This window comes from Rhopilema esculentum, chromosome 9, assembly GCF_057945365.1.
Source record: "Rhopilema esculentum isolate cy_ngs chromosome 9, ASM5794536v1, whole genome shotgun sequence".
Classification (NCBI taxonomy): Eukaryota; Metazoa; Cnidaria; class Scyphozoa; order Rhizostomeae; family Rhizostomatidae; genus Rhopilema; species Rhopilema esculentum.
The window spans coordinates 13,064,362-13,087,755 of NC_142823.1; the positions used below are offsets into that span (position 1 = coordinate 13,064,362).

General features: G+C 37.8%; 1 protein-coding gene and 1 pseudogene across 1 annotated transcript; one reads left to right on the forward strand and one right to left on the reverse strand.

The window, feature by feature from the left end:
* Positions 1 to 8,388: 8,388 nt before the first annotated feature.
* LOC135693861 (uncharacterized) lies at positions 8,389 to 15,195 on the reverse strand. Its single transcript, XM_089109968.1, has one exon. The coding sequence runs from the start codon at positions 15,193 to 15,195 to the stop codon at positions 13,795 to 13,797; it is 1,401 nt and encodes a 466-aa protein (XP_088966094.1). The 3' UTR covers positions 8,389 to 13,794.
* LOC148959750 (uncharacterized) lies at positions 12,382 to 13,594 on the forward strand (annotated as a pseudogene).
* Positions 15,196 to 23,394: the final 8,199 nt, after the last annotated feature.

A 23,394-nucleotide genomic window follows, 5' to 3' on the forward strand; every position in this document is an offset into this window, starting at 1 on the left:
CATCACACGTATACAAGCTTTGTCTTCTGCGTATGGCAGGCTCTGTGAACGTGTATTCGACTCACATGACCTTACAATATCGACAAAACTGAAAGTGTATGCTCAGTGTTTAACACCACTACTCACGTATGGTTCTGAAACCTGGACACTGTATCGACATCACATCAATCAGCTTCGCACAGTCCAGCAACGGCATTTGAGGAAGATTCTCCGAATAAAATGGAGTGACTTTGTAAGCAATGAAGAAGTACTACGTCGAGCAGATGTTGACGATATAGAAATAACACTCATTAAAAATCGTCTACGTTGGCTTGGTCATGTGTCAAGAATGAACGACAATCGTCCCGTTAAAGCTCTTATGTATGGTCAGCTCGACAAAGGCACTCGTTTTGTTGGTCGACCGAAACTACGATATTATGATTGCGACCTATGAAAGACGAAAAGAGCACCGAGCTCGAAAGAAAGTTATAAGTGGAAATTTAGGTTAAAATAAAATTTGTTTTTTGACTTTTGAAATTTGTCATTACAAAGCTTTGATGCATCCTTGCATGGGCATCCTTCCTTTTTGCCACTTTTGCGGGAACTTGTGGTGGCACAGACACAGGTTATCTTGGAGAAAAATATTGGTATTATGTATATAACCAAGGTAGGCTATTTTGCCATATCACATCAATTTTTAGATCTGATAAAACCTGTGTGAATTTCAATATAACATGATGAAAAAATTGAAGAAAATCGCGACTGGCCAAGTGTTACCCAACCCTTTTGAGTTTTATTGTACTGTGAATATAATTGTTGAAATGCAAAGGGAAAGTGTTGATATATAAAACATAAAAGTAAAAGATACGAAAGTTTACGTACCATAGATAGATGCCTAAGTTCAGCAAGATCGGGCACAGCCGCTGATAGCCCACTATTTGAAAATGTTTGAGAGGTGATGATCTCCTCTGAAACTGACGACCCAGCGATGGGTGATCCATAAATATTAATTCTTCACTTCATTCTTCACACACACGGAGCTAATCTTAGTGGTAAATTGAGGCTGCGCAGCTTTGGTGCGAAATGATTGAGAAATGCAAACAGGAGACGCGCTTGTTAGGGCCGCAAAGGCTGATGGATGACATGCATTCTTTAAGGCTGTCAATTTACCAACTAAAGCATTTTGTCGCTAAAGAGGAGATATGATTCAAGTATTCAAATAATTAAATGAAAGGGCTGAAACCACTAAGTTATTCAGCATAGGTCAAAGAGAATTTCTGAGAATAATTGAAACTAGTACAATTAAAGTTTCAAAGCAACTTTCTAACAGAAAGATGCATCACTACCTGGAATAGTTTGACAGAAAAGGTAGTCCAGGTGCAAAATTTCAACAGGCTTGATAAGCATTGGGAAGACTAGAAATTAAAACTGGAAATTTTTGTTTAGACATAATTTTGTTATTAATGGAAAAAAAGCATTTTTAATTTTTCTGGTAACATATTTGTGTAGATCCACTTATGACATTGGGAATTTTTATTTGACTGTGTCTACATACAGACAACTCATGTTGCATATCAACAGATTCGTGCACCCTTTCATGTTTCGACCAGTGCTGCTACATTGCAAAAAAGGCTTTGATTCATATTTTCAATTGCCATCTAGCATTTTCTGGTTCCCTAAGGATTTTTTCCATCTACAATGTTTTCGTACTGATGAGAAGTGAATGTACACAAAGCTTTGCAATCAGGTTTTGGAGCTTTTACCACTTGGTTTGTGACATGCGCAATAACATTGAGTCTAAACTGGCTGAACTGGACATTAAAGGTACCATCAAAAACGATATCATCAGCTTCAATTTGGCTACATAGATAAAGAATCAAAGAAAAAAACATCATTGATTCTGCCAAGTCTAGTGAGATTGAAGCTCAGTTCATCAAGTTTATTGAGAAATGGAAGATGCAAAGTAACAAGGGTGTTGCATTTTCCAAAGATATGAAAAAACAAAAGATTTTGTTGATCAAAAATCCAATGAGTGCCTGGGTTCATACTTCAGCTTGAATTGGGTCTCCTCCGGGTGTTTATGCACACAATACCAAGAGAGACTAGACGGTTTCCCATTGTTTACTATTTCCGTGGCCTCTTTTGATGCGCGCGCATCCTTGTAGTCAAGAACCTTGTTTATGTTTACAATCGGGTTTGATTTATATCTTGTTGCATCGAAAATTATCTCTCGCGTTTAGCAAAATGCCTTGAACTTGTTGTGCGGTCGGTTGTACGAACAGAAAAATTGGAGAAAAAAAGATGTTCCTTTTTATGAGATGCCTAAAGGATCGACACCAATTGAGAAACGTCAAAGGATGACAGCGATAAGGCGGGCGGATTGGAAATTGTGGAGCGAGGAGAAAATATCAAATGCTTTCATTTGCGGGGAGCACTTCATTTCAGGTTCGTTTTCAAGTTTTCTGATTTACTAGTCATTATATGTGTTTTCCTCGTGACCAGCGTAAATACATGTAATTGATAGCTCGGACTATATCAATGTTGTGGTTGACATATGGGCCTAAGACGCCAGCCAAAATTGGTGATTCCGAAATGCTCTCTGTAAATGCTTTCTTGAGCATTTAGTGCTTCTGGAAAAACTGCATTGCGAATATGGTTAATCATATCCACATTAGCAAATAAAGCCCTGTAATATTACGAAAGAAAAACCTTTTGCAAACCGCAAGAAAGTTGGTTGTTCTTCGTTATGAAAATTAGAACATTGAACTTCATATAACATGGAACTGTATTAGTTGATTGTGCTGTTTGTTAAACTGTATGGTTGTGACTTTTTGCATGTTTTTTAGTTTTGAATCTAATTTGCTTCTTCAGAACCTTGAACAGAATTTCACTGTTTATTACCCTGTTTGATGCTTAGAGACAACCCCGAGTGATGACAGTGCTAGGTTCAAAAAAATTTAATTTTGAGATGAAACGAAGTATTGTCTTAATTCACCAGGTAAAAGATCGGATCACCCTGATGATCCCAACTGGATTCCTACAATATTCCAGCACACATCTGCGAGAGATATTGCAAAAGTTGACAACAAAATTGCAAAACAAGCAAGGTATGAAACACTTAAAAAGAAAAGGGGGAGATTTCATGTCAGTTGGAAAGTAACTGGTATTAGAATATATGATTATTATTATCTTATGCTTGCTGTAGTCACGTGTTACGTTATGTTTAATCTTATTGGACAATGAACTCTTATGATAACTCACTTACCACGTTGCTTTTACTCTCGAATATGTTAGCCGTTGTATTAGGCCTGGTTTTGTTCAATTAACGTTGTATTTTCATGTTTGTTCGTATTCGTGCCTGGTCACAGCTTCGGATAAATTTAACAGGTTAAGGACCCAGCGAGCGCTTCTCGGCCTAGTTATTTGCTGGAATAACGGTGTAAATTGGCGGTAGATATGTGACATTCGTTTGTCTGTAGGTTAACTTTGGAATATTTTGTCGAGAAGGAACGTGGTCGTGTCAAGAATCAAGGAAAGATGGCCGAAATTACGAAAATTGAACCTCTTGACGGTGCAAACTATCAAAGCTGGAAATATAACATGAAACTTGTGTTGATGGAATGTGGATTATGGGGTTTTGCCCTGGGCACAGAGGAAATCCCAGGAAGTGATGAATCTGTTGCCGTAAGGAATGCTTTTCGACTTCAATCGGACAAGGCATATTCCTTGATTGCTTCAAGTGTTTCTAAAAATCTGCAGGTACATATTATGTCCACAACAAGCCCCAGCATTGCATGGAACACTTTACAGCAGCAATTTGAATTTATTTCAGTCGCGCAGGTCGTTCGTCTAAATCAGAAATTTTATGCCGCAAGTATGAAAGAAGGCGAAGATTTGATGGAACATGTTACGTACATGACGTCCTTGGCTGAGCAATTACGAGAATTAAAGGAGGACATTTCACCAAGAAAATTTGCCACTGTTGTCCTCGGAAGCCTTCCAGATTCATACGACAATTTTATCTCAAGCCTTAACGCAAGAAATATTGAGGATCTCGACTGGGATAATATCAAAGGATCGCTTATTGAGGAATTTATGAAGCGTAACGATAAGAATGAGAAGCAAAATAATTCTGGGAACGATGCTTTGTTTCTTTCCAACCGTGAAAGATATTCTCGTGGAAATGGTGCTATATTTCGAGGTGATTCTCACTCGCGAAGAGGAGGACCACGTGAACCACGACAACAACAACGAAATCAACATGGCCGACACGAAGACTTAAAAGGGCCTAGATGTTTCAAATGCCAGGAATTCGGACATATTGTCAAGAATTGTCCCCTAAATAAAAGAAAAACAGCATATTCACATATTGTGGAAGAGAAGCAGCCACAAGAGGCTGCAAATAATGCCAAAGTGATCCAGTCAATCGATTTTCAAGAAATGGGACTTATTTCTTCTACAAAAGGTGAGCTATCTGATGGATGGTATATTGATAGTGCTGCATCCAAACATATGACATATGAGAAAGGCATTTTACTTGGTTTTGTTGGATATAAGAAACCAATGGAAATACATCTTGGTGATGACACAGTTATTTTTGCATATGGCGAGGGTAAAGTGAAACTTACCTGTTGTGATGGAGATAATTCAGCAGTGCTAGTATTACACAACACTCTATATGTTCCAGAATTGCCTAAGAATTCGATTTCAGTGCCTGCAATGGCACAGATGGGTGCCACAGTTACATTTGACAAGGATAAATGTACTGTGTTGAAAGATGGCCTGAAGCTCACTTTAGGCTATATTATTGATAGAAAGCTCTATCGTGTGAATTCTCCAGAATTTGCGAGTCTTACAGATGTGCCCAATAAAGAAACAATGAGAAGATGGCACTGCAGATATGGACATTTGAACCATGTATACTTGAATCAATTGATAAATAAACAGCTTGAAGAAGGACTTGAACATTCTGATACAATGTTTGATGGTCAGTGTGAAGCATGTGCATTAGGAAAAATGTCAAGAATTCCTTTTCCAAAGAAGAGTGCACATAGAGCAACAGAACTATTGGAAACAATTCACAGTGATGTCTGTGGACCAATAAATGTCGAATCACTTGGGGGAAGCAGATATATTTTAACATTCATCGATGACTGCTCCAGATATGCATTTGTATATTTCATCAAATCAAAAGATGAAGTATTAACCAAGTTCAAAGAATTTGTGACTTTAGTTGCAAATCAGACAGGATGTAAAGTGAAAGCATTTAGGACTGACAATAGAGGTGAATATACTTCAAAGGCCTTTACTGAATTTTGCAAGGAGAGAGGAATAATTCACGAGCTGACAAATCCATACTGTCCACAGCAAAATGGTGTTGCAGAAAGACTGAACCGCACTATTATTGAAGCTGCACGTTCAATGCTATCTCATGCTAAATTGCCACAACAATATTGGGCAGAAGCAGTGAGTACAGCAGTGTATCTCCACAACAGAAGTCCAACTGCAGCTTTGAAGGAGACAACACCTTACGAATGTTGGTTCAAAAAGAAACCAGATGTCTCAAATCTAAGAGTCTTTGGCTGCTTAACTTTTGTGCATGTTCCTGAAAGTCAGCGGCGTAAACTTGATCAGAAGGCTCTACAGGCAATTTTTGTCGGATACCCAGACGGAACGAAAGGCTACAAACTAATTGATTTGAACTCTAAGCGTTTTATGAGAAGCCGAAATGTATTATTTTTTGAAGAGAAATTCCATGACTTCAATGAATCAAAACAAGACAAAGAAATTGTTTTTTAAGAATTCAACAATGTTGAAGATGATGATGAAGTCGCAGATGATACTACTGAACCTACTACTGAAGATCAGCATGAACTAGCTGAGGAACTTGCAAGAAATGTCCAACCAGTGGGAGCAACGTATGAGGAACATTTTATGGAGCAAGTTAGGAATCTGGAACCTAAAAGACAGACAAAGGTTCCTGCAAGATTTCGCACTGATGAATGCCTTATGACAGATCCAATTGTAAGGGAAAATAATGAGCCAAGAACAATAAAAGAGGCATTGAACAGTGAACATTCAACTCAATGGAAAGATGCAATAAATTCAGAATACAATTCATTGATCAAGAATGATACCTGGGATCTGGTTCCACCACCTGCAAACCAGAAAGTTCTAGGTTCAAAATGGGTTGTAAAAGTGAAAAGAAATGAAGATGGAAGTTTAGATAAATTTAAAGCCCGACTTGTTGCTCAAGGCTATTCACAAACCCATGGCATTGACTACGAAGAAATGTTTGCGCCAGTCGCAAAGTATTCAGCAATAAGGACATTGCTAACTCTTGCCAATGCTCACAACTTTGAAGTGCATCAAATGGATGTCAAGACTGCCTTTTTAAATGGCACAATTGACTGTGACATTTACATGTCTCAGCCTGAAGGTTTCGTTGATCAAAGCAAACCAAATCATGTTTGCAAGCTGAAACGTAGTATTTATGGCCTTAAACAGTCTGCCCGCTGTTGGAACAACACTCTTGACAGCTTCCTGATCTCCTCTGGATACAAAAAGAACACAGCAGATAACTGTATATACATCAAGAAAGTTGAGACCACAGATGGAAAAGTCAACCTTTGTATCCTAGCTATCTATGTGGATGATATACTGTGTATATCGAATGATACCAATTTCGTAAAGTCAGAGAAAGAGTTATTATGTCAAAGATTCGAAATTGTTGATCAAGGTGAAGTTCACTACATTCTAGGGATGTCTATCACAAGAGACAAGAGAAACCAAACTATGTTTGTCAGCCAGCCAAGATACACAGATGATGTTCTAAAGAGATTCAAGATGGAGGATTGTAAACCTGTATCAACCCCAATAGAGCCTGGGAAAAGATTTGAAAGAATTTCTGAAGATGATGAGCCCTTTAATCCATCTTTATACCAACAGGCTATTGGATGCTTGACATACCTATCTACTGCTACAAGACCAGATATTGCTATTGCAGTCAGCATTTTATCCAGATTCATGTCTAAACCAAGTAAAGACGACTGGATGGGAATAAAACGCATTTTACGATATTTGAAGGGAACCATAAATTTTGGTTTAAAGCTTTCTGCAGTTGGAGAAGACCTTGAGATATTTGGATTCTCTGATGCGGATTGGGCTGGAGATCCTGACACTCGCCATTCAACTTCAGGATATTTTTTTTCAAATTGGAAACTCTACAGTCAGCTGGTGCAGTAAGAAACAAGCCACTGTAGCAAAGTCTACAACAGAAGCTGAGTATGTTGCCCTTTCACTTGCTGCTCAAGAAGCTATATGGTTGCGTCGCCTGCTATCTGATCTTGGACACAATCTCAGTTCACCAACAAGTATATTGGAAGATAATCAAGGAGCAATTGAACCCTCTAAGAACCCAAAGTTTCACAGCAGAACGAAGCACGTTGATGTTAAGCTGAATTCACACTGGACGCGTCACGGCGCGGCGCGTCATTGAGCGTCATCGAGCGTCGCGTCAAGTACTTTTTCATGCTATTCACACACAAAGCGTCACGAAGCGTCGCGTCATGCGTTTTTAGTTAGATAAAATGGCTTCCTATCAGCAAGATGTGCTTATTGCTCTTGCATTACAAAACCAAGCTATTGCTTTAACGTTATTAAGAGAAAGAAAGAAACGGCGTTCGGTTTGGGTTAGAAAATTATGGAAGGAGCGTGAACGTCAGGGGCATTATGATAACCTGATTCAAGAAATGAGGGTACAAGACCATTCAATGTACTTCAATTATTTCCGAATGCTTCCTTCGACATTCGATGATTTGCTTGGACTTGTAGGCCCATCTTTGGTCAGAAAGACAAGAAACTTACGGAAGCCGTTGCCTCCACAGTTAAGAATGGCAGTAGCTTTACGATACCTGGCAACTGGAGAATCTCAAGCTTCACTTTCATTCAATTACAGAATCGGGAGGTCTACAGTATGCCAAATACTTGACGAGGTGCCAGAAAAAATTTGGAAAGCAGTGAGCCCTCTTTCTGTGGCCCAACCAAACACTCCTGAAAACTGGAAACGGCTGGCTGACGACTTTTGGAATTTGTGGGGTTTTCCTTTGTGTTTGGGGGCTATAGATGGCAAGCACTGCGGAATTAACTGTCCTCCAAACTCAGGCAGTGCTTTCTTTAACTATAAAGGTACATTCAGTATAGTATTGATGGCAGTGGTTGATGCGAGTTATATGTTCACATTTGTTGACATTGGTGACTTTGGACGTCAATGTGACTCTAGCGTCTTCAACAATTCTCCTTTTGGTGAATCTTTGAATAAAGGACGCTTGAATATTCCAGTTCATGGTCACTTGCCAAACACTGATACAAAAGCCAAGTATTGTTTTATAGGAGATGAAGCTTTTCCTCTCAAAGATAATTTACTGCGTCCTTACCCTGGAAGAAACCTTGAAGAGAAATTACGCATCTTCAACTACCGACTCTCTCGAGCTAGGAGAGTGGTCGAGAACGCTTTTGGGATCCTTTCAGCAAGATGGCGATTCCTAAGATCACCAATACAGGCTCACCCAGAAAAAGCCATTAAAAATGTTTTGGCATCGGTTGCTCTTCACAACTGGCTCAAGAAACATGAAGACACGCAGCAAGTTTACGGTCGTTTTTACTGCCCAGTAGGTTATACTGACTACGAAGATTCACATGGAATTCTTCACAAGGGCACTTGGCGAAATGAAGTGTCAGAATCTGGAGCTCTACAGAATATTGGCAAAATGGGAACAAATAACTATTCAAAAGCTGCAGAGTATTATAGATCTTTGCTTGCAGATTATTTTCTTTCTCCTCAAGGTAAACTCCCATGGCAATATGATTATATTCGCAGAACTTCTTATGATCCAGTTTCTTAACAGAATATTATTTCTAATGTTTTTAATATTTTGATAACATGGTCAAGTTTCTAGAAATTAATCGATTTTTCTGAAAGAAGTTCTGCAACGTTTTATGTTATGAGGGGCCTTCTTAATTTAAAATTCTACTTTTTCGGATGAAGGGGTGTAACATATATAGAGCGGGGTTGAGGGGCCTATGACATCTTTCAGATTAGGGACCCTTTTTCCAAAGAGCTATTTGTTAGATAGAACAATTGGCTAGCCGTGATGGGCATCATTTTCTTTTTTTCTTGCATTTTAAAGGGGATTAAACATACTTACTTACTTAGCATACTTAGCATTAAACAGCATAGTATGTTTCGCATCATTTATTTGGTCATAAAGTGATGGTTTGTAGCCCCCATCCTAGAATTATGTATTTCAAGGAGTTAGAAAAGCAGAAACTTCGTAAAAGTTAGACTGCTGTAGCTGATTTTCAAGGCTTCATTTGTGCATCATATTTTGCTAAAAAAATCTACTTGGAAATAAAATGTTTTTTTAACTTAAAAGAACTCTAGGATAAAAACTAAAAAATCGTATTTCTACTTCAAACAAATTAAAAAAAGTTCATTCTATGCTTGAAGGACAAGGATTTTATAATGAACATTTGCGTATCCTATTTTTTAAAATCCCTTTCTTTGCAAGAAAATTGAAAACAAACAAACATTTATGTCTAGTCACTGATTAAGTGAGTTGTGAACCAAAGTATGCTTCTTTAATCTTATCGGAAGGCACATTGACGCAATACTGTATTCAAAATAGATGTGAACAACGTGAAGTCATGAGTCAATATTTAATTATTTGTCAACAATGATTGATACAAAGGAAATCAGGATTATAAAATTGCCACACCAAGCAGCCAGATTACTATGAGTCAGGAGTCTATTCTTGAGTGCTCCACCGTACTTCATGCAAAACTTGTTGAATCTTCAATTCGCCAACCTTTTTTGATAGGCCGACAATTTTTTTAGTTCTTTTCCAATACTTTGACCGTAAAGATCGTCTTCATCTGGCTCCTCTCTTTTGCTAGCCGATGAAATGAACTGATTGGTGTTTTCAATCACCTTCATCAAAAACTGGCTGTTGTCAGGGGTCTTTTCTTGTCTGGGGCGTTTGGGGTTTTTTGGTCGGGTACTTTCTCGTAGAGAGTCCAACTGGGCCAAAGGAGATCCAGCTGTAGCTCTATCATTTTTAGGCACAGCACTCTCGTAGGAAAGCGGAGTGGCTGGTAATTCTACAAAAGAATCCTCTGTGCAATCTTGGGTAACGGTACTATCCGAAATTTGGAATGCTGGCTCGATACCTTTTCTTGCTTCGCCAATCAAATCATGCAGACATTCGGTGTCAATGGTGCTTTTGATTTTTGATAATTCTTGGTGGCCTTCCCGCTCTTGAAGAACAAAATTTCCCCTTGTTTCTCTATGTCTCATGAAGGGGGCAAGGAACAGCAACTGCTTGAAGAATGGCCATGCTGGTTCTATTGGTTCCCCACCAGCGCTCCCAGATGGCTTGTACTCCTTTCTCACTTTCATAAATCTGTCCCTTAAGCTTTTAAATGTTTTCCGAGCAAGGTTCATATCCAAGAAAAAACAGTGTGTCAATGATGGATACTTTCAACTAGATATATTTTATAAGAACTATCCTATCACTTGATTGAAGCAAAACTTTTTTTTAAAATTGCCGCTCAAAATTAAAAATATTTTCCTTCGTTTGAGATATAATATTGCTTAAAGATGAGCATTAACTTTCAAAATCGACGAACTTGTTTAAAAAAACAGGTTTTCAAGTAATCAAAATTCTGTTGAGTAAAAGAACATCAAGAAAATACAAACCTTCGCCGAGTTCTTTTGCACTTTCATACCGTTCTTTAAAAATTTCTTGGCACACAGTCTTCCAGGCATTCTCTCGGACAATCTCATCCTTGTACTCTTTTTTGCTAGTATCGTACAAGCACGGTAATTTCCGAACAGCTTCGATCAGAAGTTCTTTGTTTATGTTTTTAGCTGCCATCTTTCTTGACTTTACTATTGTTCTGGAGCGTCACCAAGCGTCGTGACGCATGGCTGAAAAAACGCGATGCGTGCGCATAGCAGCAATTAATGCAAACCATATTTGGTCAGCGTCATGACGCGCCGCTGAATTCACACTGGACGCGTCGCGGCGCATCGAGCGTCGCGTCATGCACTTTTTCATGCTATTCACACACGATGCGTCATCGAGCGGCGCGTTTTCTGTTTTCCAATGCTGTTCACAGCAAACTTGCAAAATTCTTGACAGGTTGTACTGTATTCTTGCATTGTAAAATCAAGCCGGACATTTAAGTTTGCTACAGAAACGGATAAAACGGTAATCTAAAGCTAATATATCAAAAACAGCATCTTGGCCTGAATCGTCATCTTGCCATCGAGGTATTCTACGTATTTCAATTAGTCTCGTGTGGTTTCTTCGACATTTCGGTTCGAGAGGTTGGCCAATGTTTTGACAGGAAGACGATTCTCTTTAAGCATTCATTAGAGAACTGAAATATTTATTGATATTAAAGATTTTGAAGGTCTACTACAATTAGCAAAATGTTTGGCTTTACGGATTCATGGGGTTTCCTTTCCTGCCAAAATTCGAGGGAAAATTAAACACCTTATTTTTATCAACACTCCCCAAAATTTCCATATATTAAATCCCTCGGAAGTAAACCTTTGAAAGGTATTGAAAGCTTAACGGGGAGTGATTGAAATAATTTTTTACCAAAACGGAACATACAATTATTCAACATCATTGTTGAATTGAACATCGACAAGGCAACTTTATATCATCAAAGAGACTCTAAACACGAATAATACTGTTACTTATCATAAACTAATAAATGTGATTTGTTTTTGTTACTTTCTGAATTTAGCCCCCCGATACCTTAACCAGAGAGACTCATCAAAGTATATTTTACCATACAAGCAATACAGTTTTATAATGGCCTATTTCAGAAGCTCCTTGTTTACGTTTCTGGCTGTCATGTCGTCTGGCTCCTTGTTTATTCTCTAGGTTTTCTATTGTTCTGAAGCGTCACCGAGCGTCAAAGTTAAATTTTTTTAACTTTGACGCTCGGTGACGCGTGGCTGAAAAAACGCGCTGCGTGCGCATAGCTGCCGAAAATGCTAACCATATTTGGTCAGCGTCATGATGCGCCGCGCCGTGACGCGTCCAGTGTGAATTCAGCTTTACATACCATTTCATCCGGGAAAAGATTGAGTCAAAGGCTATTTCAGTGACGTATTGTCCAACCAACAAAATGGTAGCTGACATTATGACTAAAGGACTGCCTAAAGTATCCTTTCAAAAATTTCGTAATTTACTTAATGTTTGCTACGTATCTGGACATTGATATTCATAGATTATAATCATCAAGTGGGAGTATTAGAATATATGATTATTATTATCTTACGCTTGCTGTAGTCACGTGTTACGTTATATTTAATCTTATTGGACAATGAACTCTTATGATAACTCACTCACCACGCTGCTTTTACTCTCGAATATGTTAGCCGTATATATTTTCATGTTTGTTCGTATTCGTGCCTGGTCACAGCTTCGGATAAATTTAACAACTGGAAGGGTGTCATCGGAAGAAGCAAGTCCGCATTCCGATTCATCAAATGATGGTGTCGTGCCTCCACGTAACGAGGAAAACCAGGAAGATGATGAAAGTGTTTTGGCTACATCTACCATAGCAAGACTAACAACCAAGGTGTCTCAGCTGGAGGAAGAACTAAGGGAAAGGAATGCAGAGGTATACAAATTGAGAAAAGAAAATGAAAAACTTAAAAAAGGGAGATTCGGTTTTGAAAAACTAAAGAAATCAAATAAAGATCTAAAATTTTTTAATGGGCTACCAACTGTAGCTGTTTTCTTATGGGTTGTTTTTTGGTAAGAAGCAATTTGAAAAAGTGCAGTTCTGTCCTGTCGGAAGAGGACCATGTTCTATTTGTGCTGATGAAGCTTAAGCTTGGCCTCATGAATGAAGACATTGCTTAAAGAATTGGTTGCACAAATACCATGATCTCAAAAAATTTTCGAACCTGGCTTCCAGGACTCTCTTCATCCCTCAAGAACTCAATTGTGTGGCCTAGCAAAATAGAAATCAAGGAAAATCTTCCCCAGTCCTTCAGGGTAAATATAGAGACTGTATCTGCATTATTGATTGCAGTGAGATATTTATTGAAAGACCAAAGAATTTGACAGCAAGGGCTCAGACTTGGTCAAATTATAAGCATAATAATACAATTAAATATCTCATTGGAATCAGTCCTGCAGGTGCAGTCACATTTTTATCTGAAGGCTGGGGGGGCAGAGTTTCTGACAAGCAGATTACCATTGATTCAGGTTTCCTAAAGAAGCTACACCCTGGCGATTGTGTTCTAGCAGATAGAGGGTTTCTAATTGAAGATGAATTGGCAAAACATGGAGCATATCTAAAGATCCCAAAATTTACACGTGGGAAGACACAGTTGTCAGCAAAGGATGTAGATGAATCCAGGCAACTATCAAACGTCCGAATTCATGTGGAGAGGGTCATTGGGCAATTGAAAAAATCTAAAATTTCACAACACACTTTACCTATAAGTCATGTAGATTTAATTGATAAAATAATGGTTGTTGTGTCCGATATTGTAAATTTAAACCAAAGTGTTGTTAACAAATAGAACATGTTTTGATTTTATTTACATGTACTGTTTAATGAACATTATAATTTTGATCCATTTCTCCCCCAAAATGCATGTTAAGCTGAAACAGGTTTATGAGGGGGGAGGGGTGCTGTATGTATATATGACACCAAAATACAAGACACAAATTGAAAATATCACATGAATAAAAGGTTTACGACTTTTTGGTCATATAAGGGCTAAAATTTACAATCTCTACAGTACCAACTTTCATTTACAATCTCTACAGTACCAACTTTCATTTCTACACAAGGATAGTAGTACCATCTAATTTTACAATCTTTGTTTTCACATAAGATCATTTTTCCAAACTTTGGTCTCCTACATGTACAATATAAGGAACGATTTGTTGGTGTTCCAAGCTCTGTCTTCCTAGACACAATTTCAGGAAGGATAGATGTAAAAAATTTGCTTGTAAGAGTCTCCTTTAATTTAGTTATGAAGTCATTGTTTTTACCTACAGGGCAAATCATCCCTTCCTTTTTATTGCCAACAAAAATGTAAAAATATCCAAACTCTGCTCCAGATAGTTCCATTTGTAGCTGAATTTGGTAGTAGTAAAGGTGGTTCTTTTTCATGATAAAGCCAGGACCAAGGCTTGCAAGTGGAAAGTTCTTATCGTGCTGCCAACCATCAAAACCATCTTTGTAATTAAAGGGACATTTTATTTCGAGCACTCCTTTTCCATGGCAGCTGCATGTAACAATACCATCTGGAGAAGCTCCAAGATATGGTTCTTCTGCATTAACAATTAGACCTGATAAAATAACACTAAAATTGGCGTGGTTGTCCTCCTCAGTTTTGATAAAGCTGCTTCTTGCCAAGGGTTCTATGGTCTTTCCAAAATCTGTGAATTTTGATGTAAAACCATCATTGTATTGCATTATATTCGAAATCAAAGATTTACTGTCTTTCATACGAGAAACTTTGGAGCAGATTGATGCTGTGATCCTTTCTGCTCTGTGCATCATCCAAGCTGGATTTAACGATTGCTTCTCCGTCAATTTTCTAAGGTTATCAAAAGCCCTTTTAAGGTTATTTTCCCGATATAAATTAAATTGTTTCTTGGCATGCTCATCCAAAGCAAAATCATCCATGTTGACAGCAGTAGGATCAAAAAGAGAAGTCAAAGGCTCAGGGATAATACTTGGGTCACTCTCAATATCAGAATCAGTGTCACTTCCATCCATTTCTTGAGCAGCTGTGTTCTCCCTTTTGTTTTCTTCAACATTTGTAAACTCATGTATGGGCAAACTTGTAAAAACAGCAGCCTTGGGAAAAATGTTGTATAGTTCTGAAAATTTTTCAATAGGGATGGCCCCTTCTCCAATCGTTGGATCTTCACAACTGAAATTTGTACTGCTCCTTATTTTTTCATGATATTTTGGCAATGTTCTTTTCTTTGGCCTTGAAAAATCAATGACAGATGCAGGGGCAGGTGTTACATGTTTTCTGGCTGCATTCCAAGAGCGTAACTGACTTGTAGATGCAGTTTTCTCATTGAGGTTGTAGTGTACTGCAGCCTCGAGTTTGAACAAGAGCGCAGCCAAATGGCTACATGCAGACCCTAAGCCAGCCATACAGGTGCAGTTTCCAGTAAGGAACCACCCAAATTTCTTGTTCAAACACACCCATACTTTATACAAAGTGGTTTTCTCTCCTTGGCGTTGGCTTGGCAGTACCTAAATGAGAAAGCAAAGTTTTAGTCAATTGAGAATTATGCTTGAAGCTTTCAAATATTTTAAAAAGTATTTTCTCTCAATTATTAAAATACAAGTGATAATGGAAAGCTTTAGCTCAGCCTTTTTTGTTGCTGTCAATGAAATCTAACTTGTCACGTTAAATATCTTGTTCTGTTTGAGAATCAATTTTATATACTTTTCCTATAGAAACATGCATCTAGGACAATTAGATTGAGGTTAAACGGCATAATTTTCAATGTTGTCTTCATATTATAAAAGTAGCAAGGGGCTGGCTATTCCCGACCCTGTTCATACAAAAAAATATCATACAGATTCAACTTACCTCCGATTTGATAAAACATAACTCGCTGTCTTTTGAAACTTCATGGTAATAGCAGTCATGCACATGATTGCATATGAAGTAGTTGTATGCTTCTAGAGACTTGTACGCTTTTAGTGCCTCTTTTGTAAATTTGCTCGGAGTGTCGATAAGGTACTCAGTCACGTCTCTCCAAGACAAACTTGGTAATAATGTGATGTCGTTGCTCCAGCCGCTAGTCATTGGGAAAGGATCCGGGAGCTGTTCGCCAGTTTCAAGCCGTAACTTTCATTTATAGTGATTTCTGTCCTCTGGCTCGAGGCTCATTAAATAAACAGAATCCATGTTTCGATCAATTTGGCACCAGACTGAAGCTAACGGGAAAACACAGTTCTTTATATAGGCCTAACATTGGCGGGTTCAAAACAACATCAGCTGTGAGGATTTTGGTTCCACAGCGTGTTTTACTGCGTGTTCTTTTGAATACCTGTCACCATGTTTAACTTAAACGGTGTTCACTTGTAATTAACACGTTTGCAAACTCAGAATAAGTGTGCCCGAAACATGATCAGCTGTGCATTACCTGTTTTCACAGCGCGTTCAATTCAATCAATGTTTTTCTGACTACACGGATACGCACGCAGCTTGTTTACATTTCCTTATGACGTCAACCGGCAAGCCGTCTCTACAGAAAGGAAACTGACGCTAGCTGAGACTACTCAAGCAATTCATGCCTGTGTAACAGATGCTATCTTTCTATGTTTGGAGCCAGGGAATTTAAAGTCAGCACAAAGTAATCTAGATATTCTGTAATCTAGATAATCTAGATAGACAGAGCATATGGTATACCAATCTAACAAACTTGCTAACCTTTGTTTTCTTGACGTAATCTAATATATTAAGCTATGGACTTTCAAAATCCGTCCAGTACCTTTTAGAAAATTCCTTGTTATCACATGAACGATGATGCAATTGCATTCAAATTTCAACATTCAAAGTGTCATAACTTTTGATGAAAATGAAATAATCTAATGAAACTTGCATTTTTTGCAATTAGCCTAAAAAGATATTTGCTGATATCAGCATTTGGAGCTATGAAATCATCAAAAATTTTATGACATCATTTATTTGATGTACAGTAAATTATCTGAAAGCGCTATGAAAGACCCCATACCCATGTAAAATCAGCAGATGTCTTAAGGAAATTCTCCAGAAAATCTGTAAGTTACAAGGCAGTATGCTGTTGAAGGCATAGATTGAGGCAGCGTCGCCTATTGGCCCAGATATTTAATACTTACGATCTTGATGGCACAAATCCTTTGATGAAAACCAAATTGAGTTGCCCTGCCAGAAAGCAACAAAGATTTTGGACAAGGCCTGGTTGAACTGCAGCTTGGTGGCAAAATATCGTTGACAACATTCTTGTGCCAGAGGAATGGCGAGAGAACTTTTGAATGTCTAAAAAAAGCTTTATGCAATTGTGCGATGAAATAAGACCTTACTTGACGAAACAGAGAACTAATATGCGCAAACCCTTATCAGTTGAAGAACAACTTGCTGTTGCCCTCTACTATCTAGCAGACAAAGGAAGGTATAGGAAAGTCGCCAATGTTTTCGGAATTGCAAGAGCAACAGTTTCAGTTGTCTTGAGGAGGGTGTGCACAGTGATAACAAACCAACTTGGTCCAAAATACATAAAGTTGCCAACAACTACTGATCAAGTTGAATTCTTGACCAAAAATTTTTACAGGGACCATGGTTTTCCACAATGCATTGGAGCTGTTGACGGACCTCATATTTTCACAAGAAAGCCTTCACAAAATCCGACTGACTACATAAAAAAAATCGCTATTCAATAAATGTTCAGGCAACATGTGGCTTTCGCCATTGCTTTATAGATGTTGTGGTTAAATGGCCATGATCTGTGCATGATGCTAGGATTTTGTCAAGATGGCACCATTCCATCTTGTCCAAAAGTGATTGTTGTTGGTGAAGAAAGTGTTCCTGTGTGTCTTTTAGGAGATCCTGCCTACCCTCTCTTACCATACCTTTTGAAGGAATTTTCCAATGGGGGTAATGATATTGCTATCAACAACAGCTATCAAGAAAAAAGAAGAAAACATATCTTCAGCAGTCTCATCATTTTCAGTTCCTATGGCGGTTTAATAGAGCTTTCCCGAATTTCAGGCATGCATTTCAAAGCTAAAGCTCGGAGATTCTTGGCACATTGATAGGTCTAAGTCCTCAGAAACCATTTCTTCCAACATTGAGGTTATTTGCTTCCTAAATATAAAAATGTTTGTGGAGTTTTTTGCGAAATTTTTGGCTGGATCCTAACTGATGACCATGATTTGTATAGAGAATATGAAGGATCTTTACAAATATCACCATGTCCAATCTTATTCAAGAAATTGAGCCATCTTTATAATGCAAAGGAATTTATGTACCTGATCATAAAGGCACTGCAAGCATTCAATGGCATGTGATCCCAAGAAAAATCTCATATCTTGAATATCAACAAAGATCTCCCCAAAAAAGATTTCTTCAAGATGAATTTTTACGATGTGGAAACTGTTCTCTCCTTTTATTAGGTAAAAATCAATGCTCTTCTTGCCTTGTTCAGGGTGCATATTTTATCTATGAAAGCAGACGAAAAGAAAGTCGATTAAATGAGCCTGCTAAGCTGTTTGCTCCTATTAAATAATAGCCCCTGAAAGAATAAAGCTAACTTTGCAACAGAACCGTTCTGAATGCAAGCAACTTGAGCAACAAATTGAAGACACGAGACAGCCCTTGGCAAATAAAAGCAAGCCGGCTGATCCTCAAAACAGCAAAGATCTGATTTTCTTGTTCAGTGGTTGTGATAAACAATTGTGCTAATTTTCATGAAACTTTTTTGGGAGGAACTACATAATCATATAGGTGAGTCCAAATCCAGCAGCATTAGATATCATCCAATGGTCAGCAAGTTTTGTCTTTTTCTTGACTCAAAATCTTACTCTGCTTATTCTGATCTTCGCTATGACAGCAAAACTGTTTCTGAAATTTTGGTGTTACCAAATCTAAGATCACTCAGAGACTAAAAGAATTATAATAGTCCAAGAAGAGGATTCAATCCTGAGAATATTAATGATTTGTCTATAAATACAAAGAAATTTTCTCCTGCTGAAAGATTTTCAGTATTTTATTTGATGAAATGAACATCCAAGAAGATTTGGTTTGAGACAAGGATACTAGTGAGGTTATTGGCTTTGATGATCTTGGTGACATTGATATGAATTTTGCCACTCTGCAAGATGTTCAACAGCTTGCCACACATGTCCTTGTCTTTCTCATCAAAACTATTGTCAATCCTCTTTCTTCCAGTCTTGCAATATTAGCTACCACTGGTGCCCCACATTATCAAATCTGGTGCCCCATCCCCTGGGAAGCAGTAAACATTCTTCAAAATATCAATTTGAAAGTCAAAGCCGCCACTGCTGCTGGAGCATCTTCAAATTAAAAACTCTTTTAATGGTGACATATGTAACAAGGTTATTTATCGTACCAAGAATCTTTTCAGTAAAGATGAACGCTGAATTCATTTCTTTGCTGATGTTCTTAATTTGACAAAAACAGTCCATAATTGGTCATACAACGCATCTCTTATGGAATGATGCCTTGCACATCCTTTGCTTTTATAATTCCCTGTTCTATTTTGATGACTTGGACAGTGTCCTGAAGATGCTTTCCAAGTCAACCAGTGATCACTTTAATTTAACACCATATGTCATGAGGGTTCATCTTGCTGCTCAGGTTTTAAGTGATACAGTTGCAGTCTGCTTGGATAAATTTACCCCCCCCCCCCCTGAAGCTCCTGCAACAGGCAAGTTCTGTTCAACGATGGACAAATCCTTTGATTGTCTAAATGTCGGAAACACTACTGAGCATGTCCTAAAAAGAAATCCTTTTTACAATCATATTCTGTTATTGGAAAATGGTTGGAAAATACGTAAACAATACAGAGCTATTGGAAAAAGACGCAAAAAGAATACCACTACTTATACTGCAAAACATTTATCTTTTCAATTTTAATGTATACAGTACACATTAATTTTATTTTACTACAAAAACTTTTATTTAACAAATTTTTTTGACCATTTTTGATCGACAGTGCCTTTAGTGTTCTCTTGGCACTTTAACATTAAATCTCTGAACCAGCAGTTAGTTCTGGTGTTGGTGCACTAGATAATTTCTACATCGTGGTTAACCAATCCAGGGATAGTTAAAGGAAGAGACAATTGAAATCGGAAAACTGAAGAAAATAAGAAGAGGTCATCAAGCATGTGTTGGAAAAATTGACGAGCGCATGAGCGATGAAAAGGAGCTGAAGCAGATGGAAATTCAGTATAAAGAGAAAAGAGAGACATCAAAGGTCTTGGATCAAAAGGTTTTGGAACTGACAGCAGACAAAGTAACTGAATCTGAAACCGAAGATGTTGACGCTATCAGCAAAGAGATCAAGGATTCAGCAGGCTTCAAAGAAAAGGTAAATTCTGCTATTCTTTACATTCAAGAATGTTCATTTCCTGAAGAATCAACAGGACCAAAGAACTCGAATATTCTAGTTGATAGCCTCAGTTCGAAAGAGTCTTCATGGAAATAAGGGCTAAAATTAAAACTTAAGAAGTTTTCCAGAAAGCCCCAAGAAAGGTCAGAATTTTGGGGCTGTTTTGTTAGTGCCATTCATAGGAATGATGAGCTGTCAACAATTGATAAGTTTGCATATTTAAAGTTTTATTTAGAAGATTCACCTAGCAGAGTAAAATCAGGGTTAGAGCTAACTGAAAGAAGTTACATGATAGCTATTGATCTGTTAAGGGAAAGATTTGCGAAACCGTCCTTGATTAAACCATAGTCAATAGAAGCGCTGGTTGGGAAACTTCTCCTGAGAGCTATTGTTCTCTATTTCAATTTTGCGTCGCAAATTATCCCAAATTAATGTGCACCCCGATCCGCAATAACAAAATTATGGCCGTCGATGAAGTAAGTGGCAAAGACTAGGATGTTATTTTAGATTTATTAGAAGATTAGAGAGAGATTATTACGAAGAGGATTTGCAAGCAGAACTTGATGAAAAAGCAGAGGAGGTAAGGGCTTTAGCTTACGTTCTTTAGGCCCAGGAGCCAGAAATAAATGAAAAGGGGTTCACCCACTTCATTGTACAATGACACGCTTCATGTTACAAGTTTTTGAATGTTAGAAATTCTGTTTACTGTTTAAATGGTCACCTTCTCATAAAAAGCTTCTGTCACCTTCTCATAAATTTATGAAGTCATCATACCGAGAAAACTTATAGGATGGAAGACTTGCTTTCCTGCGAACTATAATGAACATCCTGGTTTGAACTGTTGAAAATATGGAACATCCTGCAACTTTCTTAATAATAAAATCTCTATATTTTATTTGGCATAATTTCTGAATGACCCTTTGTTTGTAGCTGCAAATGATTTCAAATAAATATATTGTTCCTATCATATAGGAAAAAGCTGAAGCTGGAAAATTTTCATGCAACCTCTGCTCAACTATATGCAAAACAAAGGGTGCCTTGACAAGGCACATTGGTGCAAAGTAGGCCTGTCCACCGAAGGTCGAATAATCGGTATTCGGTTACCTGTTTCACTATTCGGTTAGCTGAAGCCCAAAGCGAATATTCGGTTACAAGCGAATAGTTCGAATAGTACGATTATTCGGTTACAAACGAATAGTTCGAATAGTACGATTATTCGGTTGGAGACGAATAGTGCGAATAACCTCACTGTTGGAGGTCCACAATGGTTGTTTGAATAGCCGTGACTCATCGAATAGCGTTGACTATTTGAATAACCGTGACTGATCGAATAGCTGTGACTATTCGAATAACCGTGACTCATCGAATAGCAATTGCCAACCGAATAGCACTGACTGGTCGAATAGCAAGGATTGTTCTAAAGGAGAAAGGCAACTTCCTATCTTCAATCTTAGAGAGAGTTTCATGGATACGGGCCTTCTTCAAAAATCGCAAACCCAAGAAATAGTTACAAAGCCAATAAAGCAAGATTTGAAGGGGGCAGGGGGAGTGGAGCGTGAGTTGCGGGTGGGGGTCATGGGGTTTTTCCTCGAGAAATTTTTGTGCTACAGGGCCTCCAACGAAGGGGAGGCCGGGGGGCTATGGCTCTAACACTATTTTGCAGAACAATATAACTTTTCACAAAATCTTTTGTTGTGAGTGTTAAATTTTCTTCCCCCCCCCTCCACTTCCCAACCTGTGTCGAAGCCCGTGCTAGAAAGCTTTTCACTTTTGAAAATGTTGGAAAACGACCCTTTTTGAAAACGTATGACTATGGTTTCTCGTTAATTTGATACTGACTTCCTGGCCATTAGGGGGCAACTAATGCTAGGATCGAGAAAACATTTATTTTTGACGAAAAATCGTTTTAAAAATTGCTTTGCAGCACACCCTTTGAAGTTACTCAAAACACAGGAAATATCAATAGGAAAACAAAAAAATTAATGGTTCTGACTTATCGAATAGTAATGACTGATTAGCTATATTCAGAGGTTGGTTAAATTCAAGAAATTTTCAGATTGCAATTTTTTACCACCACCCTGCCACACCCATTTTACCACACCCATATTCGCTGAATAACCGAATATTCGTTAAATTTTAAGCCGAATAACCGAATAGGAATATCCGAAGGTTTGGACAGCCCTAGTGCAAAGCATAAGACAGTGAGGAGTCAGCCAATGACAATATTAATTTGCATTTCCCAATTGCTGTTTTCGAAGAAAATCGACTTGTGCCTCCATCTAGTGATGGTGAAAAGTTGAAAAAATTAGTGAATTACCAAAATTATTCAAGTCAATAATTACCAAAGGGAGGCCTGGACAATTTTAGCCAAATTTTTATTCAGTTGTTAACCCTCGTTTTAGAATTCTGTTTTCAGAATTTTCTAGCCAAGGATCAACACTTTTATCTACAAGGATTGCAGATAAGATTGTTGGATACTCTAGGGAAAAAGAAAAATCAGAGATACCTGTAAAGACGGTTCTGACTGAAAATGAAAATGCGCATTACAGTACTTTGGTGGATATGTACTGTCTAGATTCAATAGAAAAATACAATTTACCAAAAAGCAACACTCACCCACTGCCCAACAATGCATTTCATTTCTACATTAAAACACTAAACTCGGAATTAGCAAATATCTCCGATTGGCTACTGGCCAATAAACTTTCCCTAAATGTATCAAATTCAAATTTTCTGATTATAAATCCGAATAAAAAAAGACCTGATAAACCTATTGTCCTTCAAAATTGATGACGAAAAGCTAGTACAAAAAGACTACACTAAATATCTTGGCATAATCATTGACAAACACTTAAATTGGAAACAACATATTAACATATTTTATTTTAAAGGACAAATGTATAGAAAAGTGGAAAGCATTTCATCAAAATTTATAACACGAAAAAGAAGGCTATGAACTATTATATGAGACTGGTCAAAGGCAATGTTCATGCCTGGCTCAAAAAAGATCTTTAATTTACAAAGAACAGATTCGCAAAGAATACAACAGAATAACTCTATATTTGAGTAGTAGCAGTGATTATTCTTTCTCATTATTTTTTTGAAATTGGCAGTGATGAGTTTACAACTGCTTTTGAAGAAACAATCCCAAAAAAGGCTATTAAATTTGAGAGTAGCCCCACCATTGAGCAACAAAGTCAGAAAACATACCTTGCAGTCAACTTATCTG

What these genes read in the sequence shown, in the direction of transcription:
- LOC135693861 (XM_089109968.1), bottom strand. Translation starts at nt 15,195, where the DNA reads ATGGCTGGCTTAGGGTCTGCATGTAGCCATTTGGCTGCGCTCTTGTTC.